This window comes from Lutjanus erythropterus, chromosome 18 (assembly GCF_056507025.1).
Source record: "Lutjanus erythropterus isolate fLutEry1 chromosome 18, fLutEry1.hap2, whole genome shotgun sequence".
NCBI classification, from domain to species: domain Eukaryota; kingdom Metazoa; phylum Chordata; class Actinopteri; order Lutjaniformes; family Lutjanidae; genus Lutjanus; species Lutjanus erythropterus.
In genome coordinates this window covers 14,548,959-14,568,607 of record NC_139334.1, presented here as the reverse complement: position 1 = coordinate 14,568,607, position 19,649 = coordinate 14,548,959, and the positions used below count along the sequence as shown (strand labels likewise).

General features: G+C 37.5%; 3 protein-coding genes across 6 annotated transcripts in view; 2 read left to right on the top strand and 1 right to left on the bottom strand.

Moving 5' to 3' along the window:
- myo6b (myosin VIb) overlaps nucleotides 1-732 on the bottom strand; it is a 56,034-nt gene extending 55,302 nt beyond the window's left edge. The window contains exon 1 of the mRNA XM_084741907.1: nucleotides 523-732. The gene's annotated coding sequence lies outside the window, so the exon portion shown is untranslated. The remainder of the gene's footprint in view (nucleotides 1-522) is intronic.
- Nucleotides 733-3,544: 2,812 nt separating this feature from the next.
- colec11 (collectin sub-family member 11) lies at nucleotides 3,545-8,021 on the top strand. Of its 2 annotated transcripts, none has more exons than XM_084742368.1 (7): nucleotides 3,545-3,702; nucleotides 4,330-4,488; nucleotides 4,583-4,654; nucleotides 5,161-5,232; nucleotides 6,070-6,123; nucleotides 6,253-6,348; nucleotides 7,236-8,021. In XM_084742368.1, the coding sequence occupies exons 2-7, from the start codon at nucleotides 4,359-4,361 to the stop codon at nucleotides 7,625-7,627; spliced, it is 816 nt and encodes a 271-aa protein (XP_084598494.1). In that variant the 5' UTR covers nucleotides 3,545-3,702; nucleotides 4,330-4,358; the 3' UTR covers nucleotides 7,628-8,021. The 2 variants fall into 2 exon arrangements, with proteins under 2 accessions (XP_084598494.1, XP_084598493.1); XM_084742367.1 differs by having other exon boundaries at nucleotides 7,218-8,021.
- Nucleotides 8,022-11,053: 3,032 nt separating this feature from the next.
- Nucleotides 11,054-19,649, top strand: part of dcdc2c (doublecortin domain containing 2C) — a 59,081-nt gene continuing 50,485 nt past the window's right edge. For 2 of the 3 annotated variants that reach the window (XR_014772312.1, XM_084742952.1), the window contains exons 1-6: nucleotides 11,054-11,464; nucleotides 13,839-13,887; nucleotides 14,212-14,288; nucleotides 14,408-14,539; nucleotides 15,497-15,652; nucleotides 15,751-15,799. Coding sequence is in view for 2 of the 3 variants with exons in the window: in XM_084742952.1 (XP_084599078.1) it covers nucleotides 11,181-11,464; nucleotides 13,839-13,887; nucleotides 14,212-14,288; nucleotides 14,408-14,539; nucleotides 15,497-15,652; nucleotides 15,751-15,799 (747 nt within the window). In the remaining variant the exon portion in view is untranslated. The remainder of the gene's footprint in view (nucleotides 11,465-13,838; nucleotides 13,888-14,211; nucleotides 14,289-14,407; nucleotides 14,540-15,496; nucleotides 15,653-15,750; nucleotides 15,800-19,649) is intronic. The other variant, XM_084742953.1, reaches the window with a different exon arrangement.

Genomic DNA, 19,649 nt, shown 5'->3' with positions numbered 1-19,649 from the left:
CTTTATTGTTTATAAGTATGTGAACACACAGGAGTCACACACTTCAGTGTTTCATGTCTATAATATATGACAAAACTGAACAAGTAAAGATTATAATATCAGGGATACTATAAATAAAGCCAAACTATGTTTCTATTAAGACAAAAGACTTTTATGATGTCATGCAGGTGAAAAGAGGTAATAATATATAACTGTGCCATTATCAGATTGTTTTGTCAGTTCAAGACAACCTTATAATTACGTTAAATGACTTAAAAACATACCAACACCCTCTGTGCAAGAGACCAACAGTCTCAAGCCCGTTATAAATAAGCTAACACTATACTAATGGAAGTAAGACTTGTTATTATTACCGTTAAATAAAACTATAGCTACGTAGTTAGCATACAGTGTGGACCGAAGCAATGCCGTCACTCCGTTCATGATAAATTGAGGATAACGAAAGGCAGGTTTACCGGTTTCTAGCACTGGCTGCTAGCTAAAAAGTGTAAAAGTTTTTTAGGGAAAAGCGGGGACACTCACGACTCGAATCCTTCAGACAGTCAAATGCACGTTCAGGGCGACAGCAGTGAATTTAAGTCCCTCATACGGATGCCTCGTTGTAGTTGTAGCAGTAGTCCAACTTTGTCGGTGTTTCTGTCTTCCCGGGACAGGAGAGGACCACAGAGGAGACGGACGGAGCTGCAGTCTGTGTGGATGACAGGCTGGGTGCTCGCGCTCCGGACCGGTGAGCACGGTTGACGTCACGGACCGTGCACAGCTGAAGGTGCGTTGAAGTGCAGCTCGTAAGAACCTGTGTCAGGTAGTTTGTTTGTTTGTTTTTAAGTTACTGCCTGTGTTTTACTCTATAACTGTCCCGTCGCCCAGCAGAGGAGAAGATAAGCATTAAGAATGTAACTTTAGACTAACACCACAGACATAAAGTCAAATTTGCCTATTTTGCCCTCACAGACAGAGAACACAGTGATGGTACATTTCAAACTCTTATACAAGTATATTCACAACATTCAATATTTAAAAGGCATAGATTGCAAAATTATACTTGAAAATGTGTAGACTTACATAAAATTGTTCAGCATATGTCAATGTTAGGAATATTTACCTTTTACTTGTCAAAGTCATAGAAACTACAGTAATTTTGTTTAATCATAAGAGGATAAACTGAGGACACGCACAACTACTTCACTGACTGCAATGAAACGACAGCAAATGTTGCCTTGAGAGTCATGAATATTTGAGAGGCAGGTAACCTAAAACTTTTGGGGGGATTTTTGAAGGAGACACCCAATCCACCATTGAAAGGCACCATTGGGTTTGTAAATCTAATTAGGATACCTGACACTCCTGTACTGGACCATATCTGATTACTGACTGACTCTAGATGACAGCATGTAAACATTAGCATGACATTTTTTGTTCACAAGTTGAAAGTCAGCCTAAATCCTGAATAATGCACAATCAAAACAAGCACCACTTGACCATGTAAAATGGTGATATATTTTATTTTGTGATCCTATCGTACATCCTGGTCTCCAAAGAAGAGCTATTTTACAATCATAAGTGAGAATTATTCACCATCTATTTCATTTAATCATTTATTCCTTTTCATTCTGGTCAGGATGAATAAACACAGGAAAATATGACAATTTAAGTGTATTTAAAGCCTTAAAATGTTTTTTTTGTGTGTGTGTGATTTTCAAATTTTATGTTAGTGTGATAATTATGACTGATGTACTGCAACGAAAAGAGGGTGAGTAATTGTGCATATAAGATCCAGACCATTAATTTATGAGAAGGTTCACAACTGTATTTGCATGGACAATGGCTCCCTCAGGTGGCCACAAAGTGGACATGCAGATCTGTATTTATGAAGCCAAATCCAAAACCAGTTATCTTGCTTGCAGGGAGGCAGAGAAGAGAGGGGATGGATGGGTGAGTTGACCATCACCACGAACCAGCACACAGAAAATGACAGTGGCAAAAATGCTATATCAGTGAAGTACATTCATGTAGCATCCTAAATGATTGACCGGTTTCATAAAGACCTGAGTATAACTTGCAGTCATGTCTTGGGAAAATATGACGATGATAGATTCAACTCCTATGGCATTTTATAGAAAAACAGCAACAGTTTAGTTCTGTTTATTAGGATCCCCATTAGCTACAGCACTACAGCTGCTATTCTTCTTGGGATCCATAAAAACTTTACACTGAGACAGTGCACCAACAATTTATATCACAACTCATAACATTATAAAATAAACATGATTATAGAATAAACTAAAACACAAACATGGCACAGTGGCGCAGTGGTTAGCACTACATTTATAACATCTATATAATTAGGCCCTGGTATCATAAATCTTGTGCATTGTTTATTTACGCGTATCCATTTAGGCGAAATAAATGTTTAATTCAAAATAAATCACAAGACATGGTAAACATCGCAGGCACTTTACAAAATGTAGTGTATTTTAAAAGTAAAGTTAAGTAAGTTGTTTGTAATTATATTACACAGACCACAGAATACATTAGTGAACTGGTACTCTCAAATGATTTGCATCTATAGTGAAATGCATTAGCCACTGTCACACAACCCATGATAAATTGTTTTTTTAATGAAAGAATTCAGACAACACAAACAAACTGAAGAACAGGTGAATCAATACCCATCCCGACTGACCCTGGCTTAATGCTGTAAAATAACAGATATCTTAATGAGTGAGGGATGGGGTAAGTGTTTAAAAATGAGAAAACATATTTAGCAGTGCTGCCCTCAGCATGTCATATCAAAACTGCCTTCCTGAGTTCATTCTTTAAAAAAAAACATTTAACAATGCTGCTGTGTTAGAGAGCAGGAGATGTCTGTGCATGGAAATAATCTAAAAAATAAAGACCTGTATAGTCTTTTTTGTCTGGTTGAAAGATCTCCAGTTATCAGACAGCTTCATGATAATAAACAAAAGTCCTGTTAGAGCTCTAAGGAAGTATCAGGTGGAAAATATACACACACAGAAGGGCACAAAAATGTTGAATATCCATTCCTGTAGCCTGAAATCATGGTAGTTTATTGGACTCAATCTCGAAACTGAAGACATTTGGCTGTTTTTAACTACTTTGGATGTTTTTTAAAACTAATACCAAAAGATGTTACTGATAGAGAGTAAACAGAAAAAAAGATTTAAAAAAAAGCTACAATATATGTGGTCTGTTGTGAATGTAATGAATGTGGAGGCTAACAGAGACTGACATTAGATTCCTGGACTAAATTATTATCCTAATCAGCCCCAGACTACACAGGTAGTGAAGTTTAGGGTGGTTATGTGACTTCTTAATATGAATGCTAATAATAAATATTATACTGTTATTACAAATGTTAGAATGATTCTTTGAAATTAATTGAACTTTTTTGTAGATTAACTTGCTTTTCTAAATATCTGATAGAGTTTCAAGTTGAGTCAGTGTATCTATCGGGCCCCTCCGCTGTCAATCACTCCACTGCTTTCCCAGCCAATTATCTGTTGGGCCCCAGCTGCTTTGGACTTTATCTGCGAACTGTTTATGAAAGTCCTATCACACACACTCTGTGGTGCTGGTGCAGGAAAATGAAATGTTTCTGTAGGACCTCCACTGTTCAAAGCTCCTGCAAGTCTTTGCAAACTGGCAATACTTCTTGACTTCTGTCTGGAAACACCTCTACAGGTAGGACATCCAGATTTTGAAACTCAATACACTATTAAATCTAGTTTTTTTTCCCCTCAAGAGTTTTATTTATTTCTGATATAAGTGTTGCTGACTTTACAACAAAAATATGTACTTGGTTTAGGCAAATGTTGCTTCCATCCTTAGTTATATATATCAAGCATCAATTCATCTAGAGGATATGTGAAGTAGGTTTAACACAGTTATTTTATTTCTTAAACTTTTATCTATGGTTTCAAACTTGTGGTGCAGGTTGTTGCAACTACCAAAAACATTCTCAGGATATGGAAATCAAGTTTTGAGCAAAGTACTTTTGGGGTATATATATATATATATATATATATATGAAACAAATGCTACACATATCCTTTTTAAGACAGGACTTATCACAGTAGGGCGTGTTCTCTCAGGAATTTAGTTGCCTACAAACTGAATGTAGTGGATAATGATGTTATACTGACACATGGAATTAACCTGTGGCATTAGCTTACTGTTTCGCTGCTCAATCAAATGTTTAATTTTGACTCTGCTGGTTCAGTTGTGAAATTGTCCTGAAGATATCCGTAGTCACTCTTTAGTTATTTTGTAAAATGGTTTATATTTTTTAACTCTCTCTTGTTTCTCCAGTGTAGCTCACCAACCAGCCCATATAAAGGATGATAGGAGAGAAGCTGTTAATGTCCATGATAGTTATGTCTGTGCTGAGTTTACTGACACTACAGACGTATGGCGAGCACTTGGCAGAGGAGTCGTGCACTGTTCAGATCCTGGTCCCTGGACTCAAAGGCACGCATACTTTCTTACACACAGCACACACAGTAAACAAAGAATACAATTTGTCTTTATGTTTTCTTATTATCTTTTTCTTCTTGTGCAAAAGGAGAACCAGGAGAAAAAGGACAGAAAGGTGCACCAGGGAGACCAGGAAGAGTTGGCCCTCCTGGAGAGATGGGTATAGTTTTTTTGCACTTGCAACAAAGGGATATCATGACTACAGAGTATTTTTATTTTTCAGTGCATGGGAAAAATATGCTTCTCCTTACTGTCTAAACACTACCACTGAGCTGAAGTAAAGAAAAACAGCTGGGGTAAAGATCACATTGCTTGTGCTGATAATGTGCTGTTACATCACTGCCAGGCCGTCCAGAGATGGCCAAGTGTTTATATTTCGGTGAGAGGTTGGAGGAGAAATGATCTGAAGAATCCACTGCTGTGGACAAGTGTTTACTGAAGACCATAATGAGGAGGAGGGTGTTCACATAGTTTTAAAAGGAGATTACACAGACTCAGCATTTTAATTAATGTACCTTAGTGGACATAGTTGGAGGAATTAATTTATTAGTTTCATATTTTTACTTTAACTTTAATTTTTAGTACTTTAAGATGCAGAAATTTTGTCTAACAAGAGAGACAACAGTTTTTTAAATAGACTGCATTGTAACATTTTTTTCACTTCAGGTCAACCTGGACTTAAAGGTCAGAAAGGTGTAATGGGACGTTATGGAAAAGTGGGTCCAAGTGGAATGAAAGGTAATTATAAAATGTAGAAACCACTGATGAAAATGTCTGTCTAATCCAGTGTAAATTAATGACAAGAATATAGTAGAGAGAAATTTGACACCAGCTCCTCAGATAGATGTTCAAAATGTGGCACTCAGAGTGACTCCTTCGTACATGCCTTTTGGTACTGTGAGATAGTTAGAAAGACCAGGGAGAACGGAGAAAGAAGGATTTTAAAAGCGTGTAACTGTGAAGTTGCATTTCCACAAATGATTTGCCATTTGATTTGATGAATGATTTGTGTCCTAACTGGATGGAAAATTCTTTTTTTGTCATTCAATTACATGACATACATGTATTACATATAAACTCCAATTCCAAAAATTTGGGATGTTGTGTAAAGAAAATGCATTGATTTGCAAAAACGTTTTGACCTATATTCAACTTATTGTATAAATATATAGAATTATAGATGGGAAAATTCCTAAATTCCTTGCAGTTTTGTGTTGAGAAACACGAACCTGAACCTTTCAAGGACGCCACCTTTAATACCCAATCATGATACTGTCACCTGTTAGCAAACCTGTTGAACTTTTCCAGTTTTTTGTTGCACCTGTCCCAACTTATGTGCTGCAGGCATCAAATTCAGAATCAGTGTATTTACAAAAAAGTTAATCAGTTTGAACATTAAATATCTTTTCTGTCCTGTATTCAATACAACTCAAAAAGTATTTGGAAATCATACATTCTCTTTTTATTTATGTTTTATGCAACATCCCAACTTCTTTGGAATTGGGGTTTGTAGTTTTTTATAGCGTTTTTTTTTTTTTTTTTTACTGTTACGAATAATTACATTTCGTTTCTCAGGGGTAAAGGGAGACATGGGGGATCCAGGTCCAAGGGGCCCTAATGGAGATCCAGGTGAGATATTAATCCATGTTATCCAGTTTGTCAAACAGATTACTGCAGGATTAGTCAGACACATTTGATGAAATTTGAGAACTAATTAAGACAGCCTTGAGGTAATCCCCCACATTTTTGCCTTATCAGGTGTTCCGTGTGAGTGCACACCAATGAGGAAGATGATTGGAGAAATGGACATTCTTGTGGCGCAGCTCTCCTCTGAACTGAAATTCATTAAAAATGGTATGATCTCAGCATTCTTCATTTATTATTTCTGCTTGTGTGCTTTGAAAACATTGTTTGAAGTGGCGTGAAAAACACTGTTATTACACTGTTATAAAGATGTTATGACACCTATCACAAACCAAAGTCTTAATGAATGTTTATGACAGTTGTCATTAAGTGTCATTCAGTCAATGCCATTTTTAATGCAAAGCTAACACTGTTTGGGGTGTCTTTTTATGACAACCTCACATTAATCAAGACAACATAACCTGTCAACATCTTTGTTGTGACAACTTCACATTATAAGTGCATCATTAATATTCTCCTTGACCTCAAATAAAAGTGGTACCATTTGGACATAAAGATGTCATTAAATGTTATAAGGCCAGTTTGAGTACATTACCAAGGTAATTTAGCTTATAGAGTTAGCTGATGGACTGAAAGCAATTAGCTAGTTTACTTGTTCTTAAATTAGGTTCACTGCTGCCTGCTGTTACCAGTCTCGGGTGTTAGCTAGTTAGCTTGGTTAGCCATGGAGCTAACTGCCTAATTAGCTGACTTAGCAAGAAAATTACATCATTATGGTGTTATAACATTTAATGGCAGCTTTATGATAAGTCAAAGTGGGACCAATTTATTTGCAGGCAAGAAAAATATTCATGACACACACACATCGCTAGTTGTCAAGACCTGGTTATGACAATGTAATGAGAGTCTTATGCACACCCCTTCAAACAAAGTGTTATTACTCATTTTGACATTCAGTTTTCATCACCATCAGTTCTCATATCTATGCTATTGCTCCACTTGTCATAAATCCTCATGGAACTGCATATGCTGGGCACGTCAATGTGAAATTTATAGAAATACAAGTGCTCATTTTTCAGCACTGCCCTCCCCTGCAGCTGTTGCTGGCATAAAAGAGACAGACAGTAAGGTCTATCTGTTGGTGAAGGAGGAGAAGCGCTACTCCGATGCCGAGGCTTACTGCCAGACGAGGGGAGGGCACCTGACCATGCCCAAGGATGAGGGAGCCAACGCGGCCATCGCAGGGTACATAACCGAAGCAGGCCTGAACAGAGTCTACATCGGCATTCATGACCTACACCGGGAGGGTGTTTTCACCTACGTGGATCTCTCTCCCATGACCACTTTCAGCAAGTGGAGAAAAGGAGAGCCCAACAACGCCTACGATGATGAGGACTGTGTTGAGATGGTGGCCTCTGGAGAGTGGACGGACGTGGCGTGCCAACCAACCATGTATTTTGTCTGTGAATTTGACAAGGACAGTGTCTGAGTTCAGTCTATGCTAAAGAGACTTGTATAAATAATGGAACATGTGCTGTTTGTGCTATATCTCATACTGTATCTGTAAATAGGATGACAAAATGACATGCGAGTTGTGCAAACTAGTATATTTTCTACTTTCTCTTTTCCTTATAAGCTCATAGTTAGCCTATTTATTTTCTTAACTCACAAAACATCCAGTTTTTGTTCTTTTGTGAGAATTATTTTAGGTACACCCTTAACGTCATACTCTGTGATTCATTAGTTTAATAGCTTTTATGTTATGCAAACTATCCACTGAGCAATATTTGCAACAGTGCCATCAACAAGCAAGACAAACAAGCAAATGTAAACGGCTGTAGTTTGTGCATAAAAGATGAAATTAAAGCAAGATTTTGGTTCCAGTTGGGTGCTTTTAATCAGAGGAAAGGAAAACAATATTCATATTCATATAATAAGTTGTTGTAAAATAAATTTTCACTGATAATTTAAAAAACAGAGACAGAGCCTATGCATTATTTCCATTAATTCATTGTTTTCTGCCCCTGAGCTGATGTAGTGCAGCAACTGAACCAAATCCAGCAGAGTAAAACAGCCGCCACCCAGTGGATGAAAGTTACACTGCAGGTATTGTAACAATTTCTTCCAGTGGGATGTAAAGTTGGTGGCAGTGGCTGCTCATAAGGCCTTTTTCACTGGAGATATTTTGACTTGTCATAGATGGAGAAGCACAGTTAAAGCACTGATGATGGCTCTGCAATATTCAAGAGTCCCAATAAAGCATGACAGTGTGCCAGTGAGGCAGAATGCACAACGCCAACACCAATCAGCTAATTCACTCATTTTCTTATTTACATTTGTGTTTTCTTTCTGTAAATATATTCAACGAAACCAGCCTGCGCTTCTGTTTAAAAGCTGTCTACACATACTGTCAATATGTGGCTAAAATCCATCATATGAATGTGAGCGCAAAGCTTGGACTTATTTTAAGTTTAAGATTAAGTTTTTAAAACTGTTAGGTGGTATTAGATAGAGTGGGTTTTTTCTGCAAGAAGAGAAAAAAGAGAGAAAAACTGTATTCACAAGTGTTATGATGAGTAACACTGAATGTAAACATAAATCAAGAGCCTTATTGTTTTATTATTCTGTTTGTTTAAATTGTTGTTGCCTTATTATATAATATTTCAAAAACTAATGTGCCACAAGAATCCTTTAAATAAAACTTAAACTGGGAAAAAAAAAGATTATTAATGATTAATTGATTATTAAGATGTTCAACTGTCAGTTAAACCCAAATGTAAACTTATGTAAAACAATATAGACAGGTGATTTAATGCAACTTAACACAGCTTTCCCAAAACATGTGTAGCATTACGTGGAACAGTAGTATGTTGCACTAAAAGGTATGAAGGAATCAGGAAGTTGGTGGAACTGTAACTTTGTGTTGGTGAAAGCTCACAGTGTAGGCAGAAAACTTGGTTGCCACAGGGGCCACCTGTCTGGAATATTTGGTGGCCACAGCAGATTCAGTTACACTGTAAGAACATAATATTGAAAAAACAAACAAAATTCATCCACCATACAGATTTTTAAAGCTGCACAGCAGATTTAATTGATGATCTTTTAAAGGAAATTTATTTGACTTTATTGTTGGAGATTTATGGGGAAAATGTTGAACTCTATCTTAATCAGTGAATTAAATGTGCTGGTGTGGACTGAACCCACTGGTATAGTGCTTAGCTAAATTACCACTGACTGTGTGGCTGTGGCATAATTATTGTTTAAAACTAATTTATAGTCTAAACACAAGAGAATTTTAAATAATAATAAATTAATTATACTTTGTAACAATATGACAGCACAATGTTTCCTGAATGACAAAAACAAGACATTACATACTTTAGGTTAATATGACATTTTCATCTTCTGTAAATCCTTTATGGTTTAGTTGTGTGATTAATAGAAGTTGTCTTACAGGCCTGGCTGCTATTGTTTTTTAGGATGGGCATCCCAGCTGAGACGATACCCTATTGAGTCCCTCTAAGAAGAGGAATTTGAATATGCATGATGCACTTCTTCTAATAAAGCACAGCACCAGTCCCTTAAGAAATGAATAATTAATGCTGAGATGAATTATGCATTTAATTGACCAGGAGTTGTCTGGCATAAACCAATTAGGTGCCATTGTTGGTGCAATCTCTGGTTACCTTTGTGGTAAACAATTTGGACAGCTCTGTCTAACAGTGGACAGGAGGATAATCTGTGGTGGAAAAAATGTCCTGCAAATGAGAGATATGGCGACAATAAATGAAAATGAAAAAAAAACACACCCTGCATCTGATGTTATAGCCACTTCTACATCCACTATTCCACATATAATTTTCTTACTGATCTTTTAGCTTGTTATGTTTCATTTGTCCTCCACTAAACAAAAAAAAAGTAAAAAATTTGGAAAGGCAGGCTCAGTGTATTGTCAGTCTATAGGGGTATGCACCGATGACTCTCATCAACATCTACATATCAGCGACAGCCTCTGGTCAATAAAGCTTAAAGGACAGGATAAAAAGACCCATATATATAAATGTCTAAGGAGTTGCTGGACCAAATCCAAGCAATATTGAACACCGGTTTGATGATGGAAAAAAGACAATGGAGCGTATGGCATGTCAAGGCTTGTTACTGCAAATTTGTATTAGAGTGTTCCCAACTGGTCAAACATTATTATTATTATTATTATTCACTGCAATTTTAACAGATGGAGATGGGTATTAAGAACTGGTACTGACAGGGCAAAACACTCAAAAGTGTGAGCTCACTTTACTAAATTTGATGAAAAAGCAGCTGAATGCAATAATTTAGGAAACACATGACATGTCATGTCTATTTGTTGCACAAAATTAACCCTTGAACTGTAGACAGTCACTGTAGTCATTTTTTTTTATCCCCTTTGAATTGTGCCATGAATTGCACATATGTCTGTCAATTTAAAAGATAATTTTCCTCAAGCCCTGACATGTTGTTCATTTGTTTGGGAGATTCTGCAATGCTGTTTTCCTGTTGACTAAAACAACTAACCCCTTCAATCAGCATGAGGGTGAGTACATAGTGACTGAAATTTCATTTTTGGGTGAACTATCTTTTTAATGCAAGTTCTGTGGTCCTGTGGTTAAAATATATGAATAAATAAACTGATAAATCACATATTAAAATAATAAAATAATAATATATGTACAGAAGTTGGTTGTTATTATTATTTTAAATATACAACCCAGTTTAATTAAACAGATGTCAAATTAGTGTGTCCCAGTGTGATGACTAGTTAACCTACATACATAGGGAGGAAACTAGCAATCATCAACACAGAGGATACAGACGGTGGATAGGTTTCTTGATGCTTCACCTCTCATGTGGGAGAACTGGTTTCCATATCAGATGTTATCTCCAGTTACGCGTCCGCAGGCTCTTCAGTCATCACTGCTGCCACAGACTCATTTACTTTTGACACCAAGCAGCGCCATTATTGTTGTTTGAACTGTTTCCTCTTTTAGCTAGCTAACCTAAATATGCCGGGAACTGCATGGAGAAGTGATATGCCGCCGACTAAAACAATAATTGTCTACAGGAACGGAGACGCTTTCTTTCCCGGGAGAAAGATAGTTGTGAATTCACGGCAGGTGACAACTTTTGACAGTTTTTTGACCTTTCTGACCGGTGGGATTGAGGCCCCGTTTGGGGCCGTGAGGAGGCTGTACACCCCGAGAGAGGGCCACAGAGTTCAGCGTCTGGATGAGCTGAAACATGGGACTGTGTATGTTGCAGCCGGGAATGAGCAGTTCAAAAAGCTGAAGTAGGTACCATGTTGTAATGTAAGGTGTGTCTGTGCGTGTGTGTGTTGCAGCAGTGAGGTCAGGTCACTTTAACCTAGGACGAGCTCCACCCAGAGAGAGGGAGCATTCATTTCAACCAGTACTGCTTCTTTTATGTTTTTGACATAGGTTGGTTCCAGTTGTGGGAAAAATATTTAGATCCTGAAAAGTACTAATAGCACACTCTGAAAAAAGGTAAGGTAACAGTCAGCAAAATGTGGCAAACGCAGGGCTGCACAATTAATCACAATCGCAATAAAATTGCAACATGGCCAAGTGCAATATCCAACCAGAACCAGAACCAGAACCAAATCTCATTTTTCTTTTAAAACAAAAAACGTATGAGAAAACAGCATTGTAATGAAGTATGGTAGTGCTGCATTGATGACCTGACCTGAAAATCTTGTTCTCCAGATTGCCCCAATAAATATCACATCATCACGATTTTAATTAGGACTGAACAATTTTGAGGAAATATATAATTGCAGTTACTTTGACTGCTATTGCAATAGCGATATGATTTGCAATGATAGAGGAAGGGATCATTTTTACACCATAATTCTCATTTTCTTTGAAAAACATAAAAACGATTATGGTGCGTGTGTTTTTTCAGGGATCTGTACTAAACAAAGATGATTTCTGAAGTCTATAGATTGATGTATTGTTTAAAATGGCATTTTGAAACACATTTCACCCTTAACAAATATTGCACATCCTGCGATTTGAAAACTGCAGCAGACCATATTGAGACAATTTTGATTTGATTAGCTACAAAATGCCTGATTCTTTTTAAAATCAATAATGAAAGTAATTAGCAGGTATCAGCCCAACTATTCTATAAGATCATCATATGTTTGAAGTGGCACTGCCCTGTAAGAACCAAATATCTCTTTCACTGGACATGAAAGGTAATAAAAACAAAATCTGAAAAGTAATTACTAACTAAAGCTGACAGATAAGTGTTGTTGAGTAAAACACACAATAGGACTGTGTTCGTACCGAAAACCGATCTTTATTTTCGTTATGATATTAATTTTTCATATACTGCTATACCGGTGAATAGCCCAAACAACGTCCGGAACATGCGCGGTGGGAAAGTGTTTCAGTGGGGACTTATTTCACTGCTACACACAGGCGTGCTTGCTTGAGCGTGTGCACTAGGGATGATCCTGGCGACTAAATTCCCTGTCGTTTAAACGCAAAATTTAATTTAGACTAGTCTAACACTAAGAAAACACCGAAAAAGCCGTTAAGATTTAGCATAATTTATTAATCTATAGTCTTAAACACTGTCCGAAAAAAATAGTGTGTATTAAGAGCCATTTGAAGCCGTTAGTCACAGCCTACAATCGCCAAATCGTACTTTAAATGCCGCTGAGATGCTACCCCCGCTACTATACGCTGTGCATTGTGAGTCTTACACATTAATTCTCAAAACATAACAACAACTCACCAAAGGCTTCACCTTTTCAGACCGAAGAGGGTCGCAGTGTCTGCAGGTAAAGGACCCAGAGCTAACGTTAGCTGCCAGCCTGACACAGTGTGGCTAACGCTAGCAGTGCTAGCAGCAGCAGCTCCGCTTGCGGGTTTATGTCTGTGCATGCGCTTAATGTGGGCATGTTTCTCCAGTCCAGTGAATATATATCAGCTCATTCTGTCACAGTCTACATTCATCTGTCCGATGTAAACATCCGGTGTTACCAGGGCGATCGGTTCATACGCGCTGCTGGGCGAGAGGGGCTGCCGTCTGACAGAGCCGCAGCCCCGACTAGTGGCGTGCGGCTGCATAAAATCTTAGAGGCAACAGATAACTGGCATCATGCATGAATGAAAGATTGATAAATATTTAAAATATTTTATTTTTAAAAATTTTAAACTGCTAATTTTTCTGGTGTGTGTGTGGGGACGTTTAATCGTATAGTCGTCCGTGATGGCAACCATACTTTGAAGGTGCTGTGTCTAGACATGAAAAAAAAAAAACATGATACAGTCCTCATGACAGTAAAACAGGCTATTTAAAGCCAATCAACTGCAGTAATTCTTTTGTCATTAGAAGAAAATGTGGATAAGAACACTGTTGCATGAAAAAAAAAAATACAGTGAAACCGAAAAAATACTACACTACAGTAATTTAGTAAATGTACTTCATTCCACTACTGTGTCTAAAACACTTTTTATTTAAACCTTCAGCTGTAAAATTATTTTTTATAGAAAGGTTAAATGTCATTTTTTAATTTGGATTTGGAATAATCAGGTCTAGAGATGTCTTCCCTCTATTTTTGTTGACAGTAACCTTACAGGTTTCACCTGAAGCCTGTGTTTGAGTCATTTACATGATTTTTTATTGTCTTCCAGTTATTGTGAGATAACCGCAAAGAAGCCACAGAATAAGAAAAAAGAACAGGTAAGACCTCTCTTTGATCAGTTATACTGAAACTTACTAAACTAAGTCATCCAACCTTTATTTTCAGGTGCTGTATTATTGTATGCATAATGATACTGTATTATATGTAGCGCGTACTTCAGTGGGAGGTCACAGGTAGCTAAAGCCAAAACCCTGGTAGTGTGACGAAGTTGCCTGACCAGTTGTCTAAATGACAATAACCAGAACCAAATAGTGATAGTGAACACAAATGTCCCATTGTCACAAATAACATCAGAGTCAGGCACCTATGCCTTATCATTCATTTTCTAACCTAGTTTTTCAAGTTCAATTTTAATTTTTCAGATCCAACCTGTTGCTCACAGCAGAGTAGTAGTTTCTGCTCGCTGGTGGAAAACTACAGATGAATCTTGCACGATAAAGTGAGTGTTGATTTTAATCTGGAAACAAATTTATCTTGAATGTAAAAAAGGAGAATGTTTTTGCTGCAAATGTTGAATGATTATCTCTTTCTTTCTCTTTTTTTTGTGGTGTTTCATAGTGTCTTCACCAATGGAGAGGTCTTGGTTCCTCCAGCTCGAATACGAATCCCGAAGTACACTCTTAGAAGCTGGGAAAATGTTTTAGCCATGGTGACAGAGAAAGTGCATCTTCGCACTGGTGCTGTGTACAGGTAATGTCCAACATCAGTATATCATATATGCGGTAGTTTTAGATTAGTTATGTACCAATGAGGACAGGCAAAGGTGTAACTGGTAGTTTTTCTGTATTAACAAAAAAGGACCCAACTCTGAATGTTTTTGTTTCAAGTCATGACCCGGATAATGACTTTCATTGTGTTTTGCATTGCAATCAAAACAGTCATATTATTTTTTATTTCAAAACTGCTTGTTATACAAAAACTGCCTCAGTTGATTTTTTTTAAGATATGCTAACATGAAGTTTAACCACCCAAATAATGTTGGTTTAGGTAGCCAAATTTTATTACAGAAAGTTTGTGCTTACATCTCCTCCCAGACTACAACAGTTTGTTTTTCTGTCTCCCACATCCACTTTCTTGGGGTTTGTGTGAAGGGGTACGGGAGGGCTGACAGACAGTAAAAATACCAACATTTTCAAATTAGAAATGGGTCAAATTACTGGTTGCATTTTAAGCAGGACTTTTTACATCCAATAAAAATAATGATGTTAATAAATAAATAAGACAATGCACTGGTAATTTAGAGAAATCCCTTTAGTTGTGGTCGTGACTGGTCTTGAAATTAAATCCTAAGTTAAAGTAAAAATGTGGTTGATTCCAAGATGAGATTGACACCCTCATAAAGTGGTCTTGAGACCAAGACTGATCTTGAATATTACTGCACTAACTTACCAGACTGTTCAAGCTGTTCTATTATTTGCCTTCACCCACTTAGTCATCATATCCACATTAGTGATGATTATTTAAGATCTCATTGTATTAATATTTTTGGAAAACACCAGTAGTTGTCACTACAGTATTGTTATAATATCCTTATGGAGGTATATCGTCAAAAATACAGTGATACTTGATTTTGTACATATTACTCAGGCCTAGTTCAAACACAGAACATTGCTTCAATTTGTGATAGTTTTTCTTTTGGGTTTTCAGGCTTTGCAGATTAGATGGCCGTCCTGTCAGTGGTCCTACTGAACTGGAGAACAACCAGCACTATGTCGCAGTTGGCACAGAAAAGTTTAAAGCTCTCCCATATGACCAGTGTGTCTCCTGCAGGGATTTAATGAGGGAAAACAACATGTTGAAAGGGTACGAGACCTATGAGTTCTTTTTTATCATAATTTTTTGATGTGAAAAGGAGAAAATATTTGCTTTTCAGTTTTGCTTTTCCTTTTTTGTCTGTGCAGCCAAGACATCCTGCCTGCTGTTAAGAAGAAAAGACATGCGAAGGATGTGGTGAGTACTATCACTTCAGAGTTGGGTGCAGTTTACCATCTGGTCTCTCACTTTCTCGTGACATGCTAAATCCCCCTAGTTTATTGCTGTAGCACCTTGGTAGTATCACAGTTGAAAAGCGTATCTTTGCACACACAGCATTTCAATTAACATTTCCCATGTGCGGGACTTGTTGTGGGGGTGCAATTCGTTATGAAACAGCGCTATCATCAATCACTGTCTGCGGGAGGCATTGAGTTACCTTTGCTTTCCACTTTGATGGGTAATCCCCACAGAGATGGGCTGGCCCACTTGATCAAGTGCAGCGAGCCTCATAGACACATCATATGCACCAGGGGGACTTTCACCGACTGAAAAAAAAAAAAAAAAAAATCTCTTATTCAAACCAGAACCAGGACAATTTGTATTGTGATTAAGTAGACAGTGAAGTGCTTTGAATCCATATGAGGATTGCGCTGCTGAGGGCCCGAGATGAACACCAAATCACACAGTGAAGATGAGAACATGCCCAGTCAGCAGGTTGAGGAGGAGATGTGGGGGGGCCTCCAGTGAGAGATGTGTCTGACATCTGATTTTTCTAACCATGAAAGATGACAGCGCAGTGGCAGATGCCAATTTTTTCCAGATAGAGAAAAATGCCCCATGCTCTATCTCTAGCTCTATCTGTGGTTGACCACCATTATATTCACATATACAATGAATATTTATTAGTAATATATTAGAATCTAAGTGCTGTGACTTATTTGTCAGATTTTCTATCTTATTAAAAACTACCCAAGCATAAAACCACGCTGTTATCAAACTTTGCTTAGCTGAGGCACAGTCTTTAAGTAGGGAAATCTGAATCAACCCTGCTCAGACCACAGCATTTGCCATTTCACACAGTACAAAAGAACACACATTGACTTGATGAGATACTTGAATAGGAGTGGGACGAGTGAACCAAAAAGTTGCAAAAGACCTAACTGGAATCTTACCACATTTTGGTACTACACCTTCATCAGGTAAACAGATTGTGTCAATGAGCAACTATTTTAAATGAGGATTGTTGTTAGTCTGCAGCATTTCCCACATGCAATAAAAAGACAGCACTGTGTATAATAACAATCGTAACAAATACTAAATAACAAATGGTAAATCAAAATTCTTACATTGAATTGGTAAATATGTATTCTGTCCAAAAGAAAAATTACAAAAAATGTAAAAAATATTACATTCCCAAATACTGCATTTACATTTGTAAGTGAACATATAGGGATACATTTACATAGTAAGATAAGGACAGAATCAGTCAATGAATTAATAGAACCCTACATAATAAATACTACGAGGCAACAATTTATTAATACATACTTATGTTAAATAGCAATTATCAAATATACCACTAGCCTATACAGACTACATACATTAAATCAAGTAGGTTCCTGTGCATAAATCCTACGAACACCAAGAAGTGGTAGCAGTAAAAAATGCATGTTTCACGCAGCACCATGAGGTGGAGACAGAGACAGAGCTATGGCTGTGTTTTGCATCCACCAGCTCATTGTAGTATTAGTCATTCAGTGGACATGATGCTGCCGCATTTTACTCCCTTTGCCTCTACGTCTGATCCTCATGAATTTGTAAACATGATTTGACCAGTTAATAAGGGCCTTTCAGAAGGGAAAGATACATGTGACGAAAATTGCCCACTCCGTCTTGATCTGTCAGCTGTTTAGTTTACTGATTACACATACATTTATAGGGTCATGTCCGTCATTAATTTCAGTTTGACCTCACAAAACAACAGCAGTCTGGTTTGAAATGCCTGTAAAAAGATCCTTTAAACATGCCCACTCAGGCTGTGTAAAATGTAACCTTGGCTCTTGCAACCTCGTTGCATAGGGGAACGGTGTCTGTCCTGTCCTGTCTGCACCGGCAGCGGAGCGTTTCTGTGCTGGTGGATGGGACATCTGGTCTGGAGCAAGCACTGAAGTCTAAACTGACGGCTCTGCGGAGTGTAATATTGAAGCTCTCCAGCACTCCATGTTCCCACTGGAAGCGAGCATATATGCTGAGTTAGGTGTTTGCAGACATGATGAGGTAGAAATTTTTGAGGTAGACATGGCATAAAGAGAAGATTAATAGGGGGAGAGGAATGCAAAGAGACAAAGAGGAAAAAGAGAATAATGATGTGCATCAAAGCAAAGTACTTTCACATTAGAGTAATAATAATGAGTGGTACACTTCACACAAACATCCCAGAAAGGCTGACTAAACCTTTTATTACCTGCTCTACCTGACATCAGCAATGACTCGCCGCTGCTCCACATTTCTCTGCTGTGTCTGGATGATTTCATTGTTGGGGGGGAAGCAGCAATGCCCTGTGGAAAAGTATTGACAAACAAAAGCAGTAATTTTATCATGCAGTACTCGGGAGTTTCTGATCTTCTGCTGCCTCGATCAGTTTGTTTGTATGCGTTGTTGTGTGACTAACCCTTAAAAGCACAGAAGTCACACAGTAACACAAACAAACTAACCAATGAAATAGCTGCTTTTGCCAAAGGTGTCTTGTGGCTTTGGAGAGAGTGATGTGTCAGAAAAGGTTGTCTAATATCAAGGTGGTAAAAATATTTGAAATATAGTAGACATGTACCAATTTTCAGTTCCAATATACTTTTGGCATCTAAAGTAAGATATCTGCCGATACAATACTTCACAGATACCAAGGCCTTTTTTTGTTGTTGATCATTAAGTATTATTATTATTATTATTGTTATTATTATTATTATAAGTAGTATTAGTGGTTGTCAGTTTGGAAAGCTATGTAGTTTGTTTAATGTAACTGTATGATGGTGTCCCCTCGGCACCATGACAGCAGTCATATGCTGAATTTCCAAGAATGCATTTCTCAAAGTTTAAGTTTGCTATCTCATGTTCCAAAATGCAGATGTTACCTCTTTTTGTTAGCGTTTGCAATGTCTTTGTCATGTGTTTACAATGTGTTTGCTCAGAACATAGTGGTTTATGTTGGTAATTGTCATGTTTGTGCTGGTTTATTGTTATACCATGAGTGAGGGTTTATTTCTTTAGTCCAGCTGTTTAGTTATGCTGCAGTTTGGACTGTGTTTCATAAGAATTACATGTAAAGTCTTAGCAGGTGTGAAAAATGCCTCAAGCTGTCACTTTGTGTACTATTTACAAATAGAAAACACAATAAGTTGTTAAAATTTGGAATTTTGGAATTTAGATTGCAAAATGGATCAGAAATGTTAACACTGGGCCCTGATACTGATATTGGATTGGATCTGTCCCATCTCTAAAATATACCCTGCATTCCAAATGGCATTCTCTTTCTTTTTACTTTTAGTGCCTACTGCAGCTGCCCTTCTAAAATATGTACGGTTGCATGCAGTGTGCATACAATTGGGACATACTACTACTTCGTAATATTGCACCTTGAACTTTGACCTCTTGCTCATACATCTATCACAAAGGATTGTGGATCAGAATAGCCAGAAAATTTGCATTTGACATATTATGTATTGGGACATACTAAATCTTTCTCTGGAATACTAAATAGTATGGTAGTATGGGTGTCGTAATGCACAGATGGCGTACATTTATTTTTTGATACGCATGAAAGCAAATTACTTTTACATTATAGTGATAATAATGATCAGTATAGTTCGCACAAACAGCCCAGTAAGGCTGACTAAACCTTTTAATAGCTGCTCTCCCTGACATCAACAATGACTCGCTGCTGCTCCACATTTCTTTTTTGTTTCTGGATGATCTCATTGGCTAGGGGAAGTAGCAATGCCCCGTGGAAAACTATACCCCTCCTCGCTGTTGCCAGCGTGTCTGCTCA

Bases quoted from the DNA above. Each gene is read 5' to 3' on its own strand.
- colec11 (XM_084742367.1), top strand. From the start codon at position 4,359: ATGATAGGAGAGAAGCTGTTAATGTCCATGATAGTTATGTCTGTGCTG. The intron at 4,489-4,582 runs GCACGCATACTT...CTTGTGCAAAAG, and splicing joins CCTGGTCCCTGGACTCAAAG to GAGAACCAGGAGAAAAAGGA. The intron at 4,655-5,160 runs GTATAGTTTTTT...TTTTCACTTCAG, and splicing joins TGGCCCTCCTGGAGAGATGG to GTCAACCTGGACTTAAAGGT.